Source organism: Pristiophorus japonicus, chromosome 12, assembly GCF_044704955.1.
Source record: "Pristiophorus japonicus isolate sPriJap1 chromosome 12, sPriJap1.hap1, whole genome shotgun sequence".
In the NCBI taxonomy this organism is placed as follows: domain Eukaryota; kingdom Metazoa; phylum Chordata; class Chondrichthyes; family Pristiophoridae; genus Pristiophorus; species Pristiophorus japonicus.
Window position 1 is genome coordinate 100586050 of NC_091988.1, and position 14278 is coordinate 100600327.

General features: G+C 52.1%; 1 protein-coding gene across 1 annotated transcript; it reads right to left on the minus strand.

Annotated features, from left to right (window-relative positions):
• Positions 1 to 846: 846 nt before the first annotated feature.
• LOC139276828 (sericin-2-like) lies at positions 847 to 1710 on the minus strand. The gene has a single exon (XM_070894827.1). The coding sequence runs from the start codon at positions 1708 to 1710 to the stop codon at positions 847 to 849; it is 864 nt and encodes a 287-aa protein (XP_070750928.1).
• Positions 1711 to 14278: the final 12568 nt, after the last annotated feature.

Here is a 14278-nt window from a genome sequence, read left to right on the forward strand (position 1 = left end):
AGTCAGATTGGCATTTGGCGGTCTGGAAAATCAGGTTTGATATTCCATCCCTTCAAGGAATTTAGTGCCTGGATCCACAGTCTGGACGCACAGGCCGAGAGCGCGCAGCTTTACAAACAACGGTGGCTCCACTGGGTCTGAAGATCAAAAGTCCGTCTTGACACCTGGCACAGGACACCTGAGCCATGTAGAAGACGTATTCTGGCCTCAGTACCGAGAGCGGATCAGACAAAAGAAAAGGAGGCCAAGATGGACTCCCTCCAAAGGGTTGAGTATCGGGCGGAGAACGAGACTGGTGGTTCTAGCGATCGTGGTCAAACACTCCACGGGAGTGGTTGGTTTATATGCTGCGTATCCAGTGGAAATGTCCATGGAGCAGGCCAGGCTAATATAGTGGAGATGTGGGATAGGTGAATATTCTGGAATTTTGCTGGATGATCTTTGGGGGTCAGGGATTGTTTAGAATATAAGAACATAAAAAATAGGAGCAGGAGTCGGACATTTGGCCCTTCGAGCCTGCCCCACCATTCAATACGATTATTGCCGATCTGATCATGGACTCAGCTCCACTTCCCCGCCCACTCCCCAAAACCCTTTACTCCCCTGTCGCTGAAAAATCTGTCTATCTCCGCCTTAAATATATTCAATGACCCAGCCTCCACAGCTCTCTGGGGCAGAGAATTCCACAGATTTACAACCCTCAGAGAGAAGAAATTTCTCCTCATCTCTGTTTTAAATGGGCGGCCCCTTATTCTGAGACTATGGGCCCGTGTTTTAGTTTCCCCTATGAGTGGAAATATCCTCTCTGCATCCACTGTGTCGAGCCCCCTCATTATCTTATAAGTTTCAATAAGATCCAGACACAGTACTTTCCCTCAGGAGTTTCAGTAGTTGGGGTGAAGTGTGTGTGATCGGGTAAATGGTAATACACAGTCTGTGGAAGGCACAGGCTTCATGGGCCAAACATCCTTTTCTTCTTTCAAGCTTCGGTATACTCTCCAAATGTTGTCTATTGTCCGCACTGACCGTCCCTGTGTCCGCACTGACCGTCCCTGTGTCCGCACTGACCGTCCCCGGATTGTCCGCACTGACCGTCCCTGTGTCCGCACTGACCGTCCCCGGATTGTCCGCACTGGCCGTCTCTGTGTCCGCACTGACCGTCCCCGGATTGTCCGCACTGACCGTCCCCGGATTGTCCGCACTGACCGTCCCCGGATTGTCCGCACTGACCGTCCTTGTGTCCGCACTGACTGTCCCTGGATTGTCCGCACTGGCCGTCTCTGTGTCCGCACTGACCGTCCCCGGATTGTCCGCACTGACCGTCCCTGGATTGTCCGCACTGACCGTCCCCGGATTGTCCGCACTGACCATCCCTGTGTCCGCACTGACCGTCCCTGTGTCCGCACTGACCGTCCCCAGATTGACCGCACTGACCGTCCCTGTGTCTGCACTGACCGTCCCCGGATTGTCCGCACTGACCGTCCCTGTGTCCGCACTGACCGTCCCCAGATTGTCCGCACTGACCGTCCCCAGATTGTCCGCACTGACCATCCCCGGATTGTCCGCACTGACCGTCCCTGTGTCCGCACTGACCGTCCCCGGATTGTCCGCACTGACCGTCCCTGTGTCCGCACTGACCGTCCCCGGATTGTCCGCACCAACCGTCCCCGGATTGTCCTCACTGACCGTCCCTGTGACCACACTGACCATCCCCGGATTGTCCGCACTGACCGTCCCCGGATCGTCCGCACTGACCGTCCGCGGATTGCCAAACAAACCGGTGCCCAAGAGAGAGCAAGGTTAGATGCGATACTCGAAGCAAAGCAAGATGTACAGATGGTTGAGCCCCGAACCTCAGCAGAACAGACCTCAAATGACCATGCCTCGCAGTTCCGTGACCTCGCTCACTTGTCAGCTGGCTCTGCCCCAGTAAACCAGCTTTGGGCATCACCCCCGATCTATCAGCCAGCCATAACAGGACAAACAGTTGTCCAATCACCCATCCACACAGTTCCGAGTGATTCAAACTCCTCACCTCCCGAGCTATCAGCCAACAAAAATCTTCCATTCCTCAATCTGACGAGAGAGAAGTTTGCAACACTCTCATCCGTCAGCACCAGCCTGCACACAAGCCCGATGTCTATGATGGGGACCCGATCATGTTTCAGCTGTGGCGCTGCTCATTCGAAGCTGTGGTACACCAGACCTGCACCCCAGCCACACACAAGCTTACTTTTCTTACCAAATTTACCAAAGGGAGGTCAAGGTACATAGAAACATAGAAAATAGGTGCAGGAGTAGGCCATTCGGCCCTTTGAGCCTGCACCACCATTCAATAAGATCATGGCTGATCATTCCCTCAGTACCCCTTTCCTGCTTTCTCTCCATACCCCTTGATCCCTTTGGCCGTAAGGGCCATATCTAACTCCCTCTTGAATATATCCAATGAACTGGCCTCAACAACTCTCTGCGGTAGAGAATTTCAGAGGTTAACCACTCTGAGTGAAGAAGTTTCTCCTCATCTCGGTCCTAAATGGCTTACCTCTTATTCTTAGACTGTGTCTCCTGGTTCTCAAACTCCCCATCAATGGAAACATTCTTCCTGCCTCTAACCTGTCCAATCCCATCAGAATTGTATATGTTTCTATGAGACCCCCTCTCATTCTTCTAAACTCCAGTGTATAAAGGCCCAGTTAATCCAGTCTCTCCTCATATGACAGGCCTGCCATCCCGGAAATCAGTCTGGTGAACCTTCGCTGTACTCCCTCGATAGCAAGAACGTCCTTCCTCAGATTAGGAGACCAAAACTGAACACAATATTCCAGGTGTGGCCTCATCAAGCTCTGTACAACTGCAGCAAGACCTCCCTGCTCCTATACTCAAATCCTCTAGCTATGAAGGCCAACATGCCATTTGCCTTCTTCACCGCCTGCTGTACTTGCATGCCAAATTTCAATGACTGATGTACCATGACACCCAGGTCTCATTGCACCTCCCCTTTTCCTAATCTGTCACCATTCAGATAATATTCTGTCTTCCTGTTTTTGCCACCAAAGTGGATAACCTCACATTATACTGCATCTGCCATGCATTTGCCCACTCACCTAACCTGTCCAAGTCACCCTGCAGCCTCTTAGCATCCTCCTCACAGCTCACACTGCCACCAGCTTAGTGTCATCTGCAAACTTGGACATATTGCATTTAATTCCTTCATCTAAATCATTAATGTATATTGTAAATAGCTGGGGTCCCAGCACTGAACCTTGCGGTACACCACTAGTCACTGAATGCCATTCTGAAAAGGACCCATTTATTCCTACTCTTTGCTCCCTGCCTGCCAACCAGTTCTCTATCCACATCAATACATTACCCCCAATACCATGTGTTTTAATTTTGTACACTAATCTCTTGTGTGGGACCTTGTCAAAAACCTTTTGAAAGTCCAAATACACCACATCCACTGGTTCTCCCTTGTCCACTCTACTAGTTACATCCTCAAAAAATTCTAGAAGATTTGTCAAGCATGATTTCATAATAATTGATTCCAACATTTTCCCCACCACCGATATCAGGCTGACCGGTCTATAATTCCCTGTTTTCTCTCTCCCTCCTTTTTTAAAAAGTGGGGTTACGTTAGCTACCCTCCAATCCATAGGAACTGATCCAGAGTCTATAGAATGTTGGAAAATGACCACCAATGCATCCACTATTTCTAGGGCCACTTCCTTAAGTACTCTGGGATGCAGACTATCAGGCCCTGGGGATTTATCGGCCTTCAATCCCATCAATTTCCCTAACACAATTTCCCCCCTTATAAGGATACCCTTCAGTTCCTCCTTCTCACTAGACCCTCGGTCCCCCAGTATTTCATGAAGGTTATCTGTGTCTTCCTTAGTGAAGACAGAACCAAAGTATTTGTTCAATTGGTCTGCCATTTCTTTGTTCCCCATTATAAATTCACCTGATTCTGACTGCAAGGGACCTACATTTGTCTTCACTAATCTTTTTCTCTTCACATATCTATAGAAGCTTTTGCAGTCAGTTTTTATGTTCCCGGCAAGCTTACTCTCATACTCTATTTCCCCCTCCTAATCAAACCCTTTGTCCTCCTCTGCTGAATTCTAAATTTCTCCCAGTCCTCAGGTTTGCTGCTTTTTCTGCCCAATTTATATGCCTTTTCCTTGGTTTTAACCCTTTGTCCTTCTCCTGCAGGAAGATCCGAGTGGACGACGACAATGGCGGCGGACCCAATTCCTTGCACATCAATTCTGGATCTGCTGACGGAAGAGTATGCAAGGTAGATGTCATGGTCTGCAGCAATGGCACGTGTCGCAGCTACCCAAGACCGATATCGGAACTCATACTCGTACAGAAGACAGCCGCCTTGAAGCCTTTCCGATGAACTAGTGAGAGCTGAACTCTAACTATAATAGTTCGGCTAATTAGTAAAAATTTAATGCTCGTTATTTTTAGACGGGGAGTATGATGGTGTGAGGCACTTTCTGACATCTCGGAGACACCGTATTGTGTCTTACCGCTTCCCACCACAGGGTGGCGCTCTTTCAGATTCGGGAGAGAGCAAAAGACGACACGGAGATAGTCATCCATTTTGCTGTTAAACTTTGATTTATTGTTAGTTAGGAATTAGACCTCGGTTAATGTGACCCCTCCAGAACTACAGTTAAGTAAATAATTTCCCTTTATTGCTGCTTTATCCGATTGTTCCATTTGATGCACTGCAAGAAATCTAGAGCGTGTTCCTTGTTTGTACACTACAGCTCACCACACATAATGAAGGATTTGGATTCCGAATCCCTGATCTTGGGCTGTATTTCTTGGTGTTGTGGTTGACACTAGCTGGCGAAATCAGAGTTATCACTTGCTTCAAGCTACATTCTTACAGCAGCCAGTACAATTGCTCAGACACAGTAAGTCAAATTTCCTCAAGCAACTTAATAATCCACAGCCACGAAACAGCTAAACTATCGTCAATAACAACATATAACACAAGGGCCCAACAAATCCATAAGGTAGTCAAAAATCTTTTTGAACAGCTGAAAGGGAAGGCTGTGCATGAATCATGGCTTTATACAGACAAAGAAAGTTATTGCAGATGCAGAATAATTCTTGTGACTTTGATTACTGTTAATGAAAAGCTCTGGGGGCCTTTTCGGGGCAAAAAGGGTGACTAAAGCAGCCAAAAAACAGGGCTTCCCAGAGGGGCGTGAGTGTCAGAGAGCCATTGCGCAGAGGATGGCTGTTCCGTAGTGCATTGGGGGATTGCGGAGCTGGTGGAGGGAGCAGTTGTCGGGTGTGGGATCCTGCCCGGCAACTGGTGCGGCTTGTTAGTGCCGTTGAATAAAGGGAACTAGCAGTGAAGGAGCCTGAGGAGAGTAAAGAGGGGGGGAAAGAGTCGGGTCATTTACGCAAATGACTTTGTGCCCGGGTGGGGTGCCACTACCGACTCCCGTGAGATTCCGTGAGTTAAGCGGCGATGCTAATCGGTAGCGCCTCGCCCACTGCGCCGCCGATGGTGATGTCACCACCGTGTGCGGCGACCTGTTTTCATCCCAGAACACAAATGAGGTCGCGCCCCGTGAACGTAATCTCGCTGGTTATGTGCCGCAATGGTGCAGCCCCGGCACACTGCTTCCGACGTCGTGCTGCTGTCGTGGCACCCCGCTCCCTGGGGGTCTAGCGATGGCCCCTTCTCCCTGCGGCAGAGTCGGGAGTCTGACCCTCGCCTTTACCGGAAGGGGCAGGCCCTGTGTTCCCGCCTCTCTGTGCAGCGCTGGAAAATTCGCGGACTGCGAGATTTTTCACTCCACTTCCTCTCGGGGGGTGGAACCAGGAAGTCCCGCGTTGCAGCGGTTACTGCCCCCAACCGGGACGGTACCCAATTTCCCGCTGTGTTTTAGAAGTTTGCCCGAAGGCTATCTTCAGAGAAATTCAAAGGAACTTGATGCAACAGGCTGAAAGGTACTCGATGACTTGGGCCCACAAACGACAAGCAAGGATTCTACCAATGAGGTGGAGATTAAATAATTAACCTCGACACAGTCTGTTCGGGATCAACGCACAATGTTTACTTGCACGGGAGAAAACAGGCTGCAAGCCAGTCCCTTACCCGTTTCGCTACGAACAAAGAACACACAGGGTTTTTATACAGTTTCTCGGCCTATAATGGCCGGACATTCAATACATGAGACATACATTGATTCGAATGGTCAAAACCCTTGTCACTCAAAGCAAAGGTGCGATATTGGCCCCACTTGTCCTCAGTACTTTCCCACATCCCTCACTGTGTCCCCTGTGAGTGATAAAACATACTGGAATGTTATCTTGCGTCTCTTGTGCCTTGCTATGAGTTTTACCAGATGGGCTGTCACATCTTAATTGTGCTTCGTTATTGACCTTTGCTTTTCGAAGACCAGGTCCCTCACCCATCCTGTCACTTCGGGCGAGTGCTGCCTATTTGTCACTGCAACCTGGGGATAACTCCCAGTTATCCTGCCACTTCAGCCGTATAGAATGCACGTTCACATTTAACCCTTTATCCATGTCTGATTATATGTCCAGTGTCACTTATTGTCCCACTTCAGTCAACATAGTGTTGCAGACACTCTCATTGCTTTCATTTTGGTTTGAAATTGGTGATCGTACGCATTCAGTCAAATTGCAAAGACACAGTGCTCTTCTGATCGCCAGTGCCTCACAAATTGCCAACATATTCCTGGATCAGCTGAAGAATATGTCGTGTTCGGTTACTGCCGATCCAGTGCCGCGCTCGGACGAACACTGGCGATCCCTGCACCGAAAGCAAGGCATTTCAGCAAAACGGGCTTTCCCTCCCGCATTCCCTCAATTCTTCTCTCTGTCTCTGTGCCAGACCTTCTCTGGGTAACATTTGTAGGGCCATTTGAGCTCGTTCAACAGCATTGGCCAGGTGTAGTCCTTGTTTTCGAACATGACATCCATAGTAAATCAAAATGAGCAGCAGAATTAACTAAAACAGCACCAGCATAAGGACAGGATGTATCACTGTGTTCATCACGCCAGCTGCCGTCGGGCCCCTCTGCTTCGGCTGCACCCCAACTATGTATCCATGACATGAGAAGTCTCCTACCAGGTTTAGGAACCAACCACACCCACTGGCCCTCCTCTACGACCATAACCGTATCATGCATGACCTGTGTTTTCCGACCCCTCAGGGTCCCTGGGCCCTCAGACAGAGGCGCTATCTCTGGATCGCAGCACTGTGTATTCCCTGACAGATTACACCCTGCTGCTACAGACATTCCCCTGCTTTGCTCCATTAAAGTTGATGCCACTTTATTCCAGGCCATTGAATTCTCTCTTGGCCACAATGGACCCTCGATAGCCGCTGTTTTGGCTTCCTTATCAACCACCTCATTCCCTGGTATCAGAACGGATTCTGAGCCGTTTATTCACATGTGCTTTAACCTTAACCATTCGGACTTTCCCACCTTTGCCAACTGCTGTGTTATGTAAAACTTTCCAGAACTGTTTATGCTCAATGTCTGACCCATCAGTTGCCATAAAGCCATTGCGAGCCCAGCACTCGAAAGTGAGTCGTCATCAGAGGCAGTCCCTCGTTTCGAGGATGACTTGCTTCCACACCAAAAAGGGATGAGTTCACAGGTGTTCCAATGAAGGACTTAATATTCCAGGTCCCGAACTACATCCTGAAGGGTGGAAGATGCCTGTGTGTGGATTTTTTTAACGTGGGGTGGCCGTTGCACACCAGCCACCACACGGGCTTGACAGAGCTAGGTCTTGATCCAGTGGCAAGGATTAACCAAGATGACTGGAGACCTGCTCTGCTGCACGGGCCTAGTGCGCACACATGGCCCCGAACTTATGCCTCTCCTGGGCCCGATCACGTCCCTGTACAATCTCTCGCCGCTCCTTCGCCCCAACCTTGCCGCTCCTGCTGTATCTGCCCACGCTCCAATCACCGACCTGGACCTCGATGACATCACTCTTCGCTGCCGTTGCAGCTTGTGCTGCTCCCCAAAGTGTCCTGCCTCAATGCTGCTCCCAGGGCCTCCACGATGCTCTCGAGGCCTCTGCTCGCTGCTCATTTTATGGCCCCAACCTGCCGCTGGTGTTCCCTCGCAGGTCGGGGCATCCACGCCCCTTGAATATGCAATCTAAATCTACAACAACCCGAATATCTTGATTAGTGTCAAAGACCTCGACCACCAAGTGTACCAGGCCCATTGGTTCCACAGCCTGTGCGCCCCCATTGTTTCCCCGAATCCAAACTCCTGCTGTACCGGCCCCTCCGTAATACGAGCACCTACACACTCCGTGTGAAGCCCACCATCCTGAATAAAAGAATGACCTTCGAAAAACCTGTCCATTTCCACTTTGCCTGCATCACCCGCCACAAACACTGGATGTGCTGCAGGGGCTGTGAGTGCTTCACATTCATTGGCTTCACCCGTTATACGAAGGCCTTGAAGGCGTGAGGCTCTTTTAGCCGTTCAAACATAACACTAGCGGACAGGAGAGTGCATATCCATGACAGAATCTGTACGCTGGAAACGGCACTCAAATGAATTTTACCTCTCATTAACTGTCGAGGATTAACTGAGAGTGCAAAATGACGGATTGATCCCCGGTCAGGTATTTGATTTTGCCAATACCCCAATGACTGGCCAGCACAGTTTTTTCACAAGGGCCGAATTTGATCTCGGGGACCGCAATACCCGGCTCAAGATGTGACCGGGCCACCTGAGATCCCACAGCCTGCACAACGATGGCTCTGATTGTCAGATCAGAAGCCATGGGGTAAATGATAAAAGGCTTGTGCATGTCTGGGACGATCAGTGTCGGTGCCCCACTGAGTAACTGGTTCACACGTGGCTCTTCAGAGCTTAATACGCCGCTCCTGAAACCTTTGAACGAGTATAGGCTGGACGCTGACTCCCTTCCATCGCCCCGCCGGTGACGTCACCTGACTGCTCGCAGCGAGCGACAGGCGTTTGGGCTGGGAGGGCGATCGGCCTCAGTCTGGGCTGGGAGGTGGATCAGTCTCAGTCTGGGCTGGGAGGTGGATCAGTCTCAGTCTGGGCTGGGAGGTAGATCAGTCTCAGTCTGGGCTGGGAGGTGGATCAGTCTCAGTCTGGGCTGGGAGGTGGATCAGTCTCAGTCTGGGCTGGGAGGTGGATCAGTCTCAGTCTGGGCTGGGAGGTGGATCAGTCTCAGTCTGGGCTGGGAGGGCAATCGGCCTCAGTCTGGGCTGGGAGGGCAATCGGCCTCAGTCTGGGCTGGGAGGGCAATCGGCCTCAGTCTGGGCTGGGAGGTGGATCAGTCTCAGTCTGGGCTGGGAGGTAGATCAGTCTCAGTCTAGGCTGGGAGGTAGATCAGTCTCAGTCTGGGCTGGGAGATAGATCAGTCTCAGTCTGGGCTGGGAGATAGATCAGTCTCAGTCTGGGCTGGGGGTGGATCAGTCTCAGTCTGGGCTGGGAGATAGATCAGTCTCAGTCTGGGCTGGGGGTGGATCAGTCTCAGTCTGGGCTGGGAGAGCGATCGGCCTCAGTATGGGCTGGAAGGTCCAGCCAGGGCTGTGAGGGCGATCGGCCTCAGTCTGGGCTGGGAGGTGGATCAGTCTCGGTCTGGGCTGGGAGGTGGATCAGTCTCAGTCTGGGCTGGGAGGTGGATCAGTCTCAGTCTGGGCTGGGAGGGCGATCGGCCTCAGTCTGGGCTGGGAGAGCGATCGGCCTCAGTCTGGGCTGGGAGGTGGATCAGTCTCAGTCTGGGCTGGGAGGGCGATCGGCCTCAGTCTGGGCTGGGAGAGCGATCGGCCTCAGTCTGGGCTGGGAGGTGGATCAGTCTCAGTCTGGGCTGGGAGGGCGATCGGCCTCAGTCTGGGCTGGGAGAGCGATCGGCCTCAGTCTGGGCTGGGAGGTGGATCAGTCTCAGTCTGGGCTGGGAGGGCGATCGGCCTCAGTCTGGGCTGGGAGAGCGATCGGCCTCAGTCTGGGCTGGGAGGGCGATCGGCCTCAGTCTGGGCTGGGAGGTGGCTCGGCCTCAGTCTGGGCTGGGAGGTAGATCAGTCTCAGTCTGGGCTGGGAGAGCGATCGGCCTCAGTCTGGGCTGGGAGAGCGATCGGCCTCAGTCTGGGCTGGGAGAGCGATCGGCCTCAGTCTGGGTTGGGAGGGCGATCGGCCTCAGTCTGGGCTGGGAGGGCGATCGGCCTCAGTCTGGGCTGGGAGAGCGATCGGCCTCAGTCTGGGCTGGGAGGGCGATCGGCCTCAGTCTGGGCTGGGAGGTGGCTCGGCCTCAGTCTGGGCTGGGAGGTAGATCAGTCTCAGTCTGGGCTGGGAGAGCGATCGGCCTCAGTCTGGGCTGGGAGAGCGATCGGCCTCAGTCTGGGCTGGGAGAGCGATCGGCCTCAGTCTGGGTTGGGAGGGCGATCGGCCTCAGTCTGGGCTGGGAGGGCGATCGGCCTCAGTCTGGGCTGGGAGGGCGATCGGCCCCAGTCTGGGCTGGGAGATGGATCAGTCTCAGTCTGGGCTGGGAGGTGGCTCGGCCTCTGTCATGTATTCAACCAGCATTGTAACCCATGTATAAACTGAGCTAAGTTGTACACCGTGAGAACACTGACCACTAGGTGGGAGACACTCCTAACCTGGAACTTCAGGTATAAAAGGGGAAGCTCCACCCACCTTCATCACTTTAGTGCTAAAGAATAAAGGACAAGTCACAGACTGACCTTCTCTCAAGCATGGGCCTCGTGTGCATTTATACTGTGTAGTAAGGTCGTATCAATGGCGACAAGAAACTGGGATTTAAACCACGCGAGCATGGCCACTAGCAGAACAGACGAGAGGTACTGTGTTAAGGAATGGTTGGGACAGAGATTCAACATTGTTAAAGCAGCACACAGTTCTCCAGGCAGACAAGGGCAGTCAGGCATGCCCCAACATGTAGTCGAACCCAGAGGGGGAGTTCGACAGAGACAATGGCAAGCTGAACAGCGATTCACGCCATTGCAAGGGACAATGCGGCCAGTAATGGGGCCATCAACACCTGTTAATGGTGCACTCAAGGACAATAACAGGGGCAGTCAGGGACGATCGACTGGCAAGGGACCTTTTGTTTCAAACCGCAACTCATGCTGGAGGCGTGGAGGCATACATTCAGCCGGAGTTTGCAGAGATGAGCAAAATACCTGCAGAAATTGCAGAAATGGACACTGGGGGAAATCGCTGGAAGCTGCAGTTCAGCGAGTTCATGTGGAGCACATATACAGTTCATACACCAGGACGCCACCGATAATGATGAAAGTGCTCCTCAATGGCATCCCAGTATCAATGGAGTTAGACACAGGTGCCAGCCAGTCCCTGATGGGTATCAAACAGTTCGAAAAGTTGTGGGCATCCAAGGCCAGGAGGCCAAAATTATCGGCGATTGATGCACAGCTACGGACTTACACAAAGCAGATCATTCCGGTGCTAGGCAGCGCCACGGTAATCGTGACCCACAAAGATTCGGAGAACAGGTTGCCACTCTGGATTGTCCCAGGGGACGGACCCGCACGACTGGGGAGGAGTTGGCTTGCTGTCATGAACTGGAAATGGGGCGTTGTCAATGCAATTTCCTCTGCGGAGCGAGTATCATGCTCACAGGTCCTGGACAAATTTGACTCATTATTTCAACCCGGCATTGGCACTTTCATGGGGGCCAAGGTAGTGATTCACATAAACCCGGACACCAGACCAGTACACCACAAGGCCAGAGCGGTGCCGTACGTGATGCGGGAAAAGATAGAAGGCGAATTGGACCGCCTGTTGAGGGAAGGCATCATCTCGCCAGTCGAATTCAGTGACTGGGCGAGCCTGATTGTGCCGGTGCTCAAGGCGGATGGGTCGGTCAGGATATGTGGCGATTACAAGGCCACCATCAATCGGGTGTCACTCCAAGACCAGTACCCGCTACCAAGAGCGGAGGACCTCTTTGCGACGCTATCTAGTGGCAAACTTTTTTCAAAATTGGACCTGACCTCAACTTACATGACCCAGGAGCTGGCGAGTGAGTCGAAGAAACTGACCACCATCACGACACACAAGGGGTTGTTTGAGTACAACAGATGTCCGTTCGGGATTCGCTCGGCCGCCGCGATCTTCCAACGAAATATGGAAAGCCTCCTCAAGTCGATTCCAGGGACGGTGGTTTTTCAGGACGACATCCTCATTATGGGTTACGATACTGAAGAACACCTCCACAACCTGGAAGAGGTGCTACGCAGACTGGACCGGGTAGGTCTGCGACTGAAAAAGGCGAAGTGCGTCTTCCTAGCTCCAGAGGTAGAATTCCTGGGGATGAGGGTAGCAGCAGACGGGATCAGCCCTACTGCATCCAAGACGGAAGCGATCCAGAGAGCACCCAGACCCCGTAACACGATGGAGCTGCGTTCGTTCCTGGGGCTCCTGAACTATTTTGGTAACTTTCTTCCCAAACTGAGCACGCTTCTAGAGCCGCTACACGTGCTCCTACGCAAAGGTCGAGAATGGGTCTGGGGGGACAGCCAGGAAAGTGCTTTTAATAGAGCACGCAATTTGTTATGTTCCAACAATCTGTTAACACTATATGACCCATGTAAGAAACTTGTGTTAACGTGCGATGCATCGTCCTATGGGGTCGGGTGTGCGTTGCAGCATGTCAATGCCAAGGGTCAGTTACAGCCGGTAGCTTATGCCTCCAGGAGTCTGTCCCAGGCAGAAAGGGGCTACGGGATGGTAGAAAAGGAGGCGCTCGCATGTGTATATGCGGTAAAGAAAATGCACCAGTACCTGTTTGGCAGGAAATTTGAGCTGGAGACAGATCACAAACCCCTAACGTCCCTTTTGGCCGACAACAAGGCCATAAATGCAAACGCATCGGCCCGCATACAGAGGTGGGCACTCACGTTAGCTGCCTATGACTGCACAATTCGGCACAGACCGGGCACTGAAAACTGCGCCGATGCACTCAGCAGGCTCCCACTAGCCACCACTGAGGGGGCTACCGGGCATGGTGCTGAGATGGTCAAGGCTGTTGAAGCTTTCGGAAGCGAAGGCTCACCCGTGACAGCCCGTCAGATTAAAGTCTGGACAAATAGAGACCCGCTATTGCCTCTAGTCAAGAAATGTGTCCTGAATGGGGACTGGGCAGCCACGTACAGGGCATGCCCTGAGAAATTTAAACCATTTCACAGGCACAAGGATGAACTCTCGATTCAGGCCGATTGCCTACTGTGAGGAAACCGCGTAGTCATGCCCCAGATGGGCAGAGAGGTGTTCATCAGAGAACTCCACAATGAGCACCCGGGCATTGTCACGATGAAGGCAATTGCCAGGTCACACGTTTGGTGGCCAGGGATCGACGCAGATCTGGAACTTTGTGTTCGCAGGTGCAACACGTGTGCCCAGCTGGGCCATGCGCCCAGGGAAGCCCCCCTTAGTCCCTGGCCATGGCCCGCCAAGCCTTGGTCACGCATCCATGTGGACTACGCAGGTCCTTTCATGGGGAAAATGTTTTTGGTTGTAGTAGACGCCTACTCCAAATGGATCGAGTGTGACATTTTAAATTCAAGCACATCCTCTGCCACGGTAGAAAGTCTACGGGCAATGTTCGCCGCCCACGGTCTACCAGACATCTTGGTCAGCGACAATGGCCCGTGCTTCACAAGCACTGAATTCCAGGACTTCATGGCAGGCAATGGAATTAACCATGTTAGAACGGCACCGTTCAAGCCGGCCTCAAACGGCCAGGCAGAACGAGCAGTGCAGATAATCAAACAGGGGATGCTCAGATTCCAAGGGGGTTCCCTACAAACCCGCTTATCACGCCTCCTGTTGGCCTATAGATCCCGACCACACTCGCTCACAGGGGTTCCACCCGCAGAGCTACTAATGAAAAGGACGCTCAAAACCCGATTATCCCTTATACACCCCACCATGAAAGAAATTGTCGAGAGCAGGCGCCAGTCACAATATCACTACCATGACAGGAATGCGAGGGCGCGATGTATTAATGTAAATGATCCTGTTTTTGTCCTCAACTACGCTGCAGGGCCCAAATGGCTCGCAGGCACTGTGGTTGCCAAAGAGGGAAATAGGATTCTGGTAGTTAAACTTACCAATGGACAAATCTGCCGCAAACATGTGGATCAAATAAAAAGGAGGTTCAGCAACCCCATAGAAGAAGCAGAGGAAGAACACGATATAGAGTTCACTCCACCACAGGTGACCGAACACCGGAACCA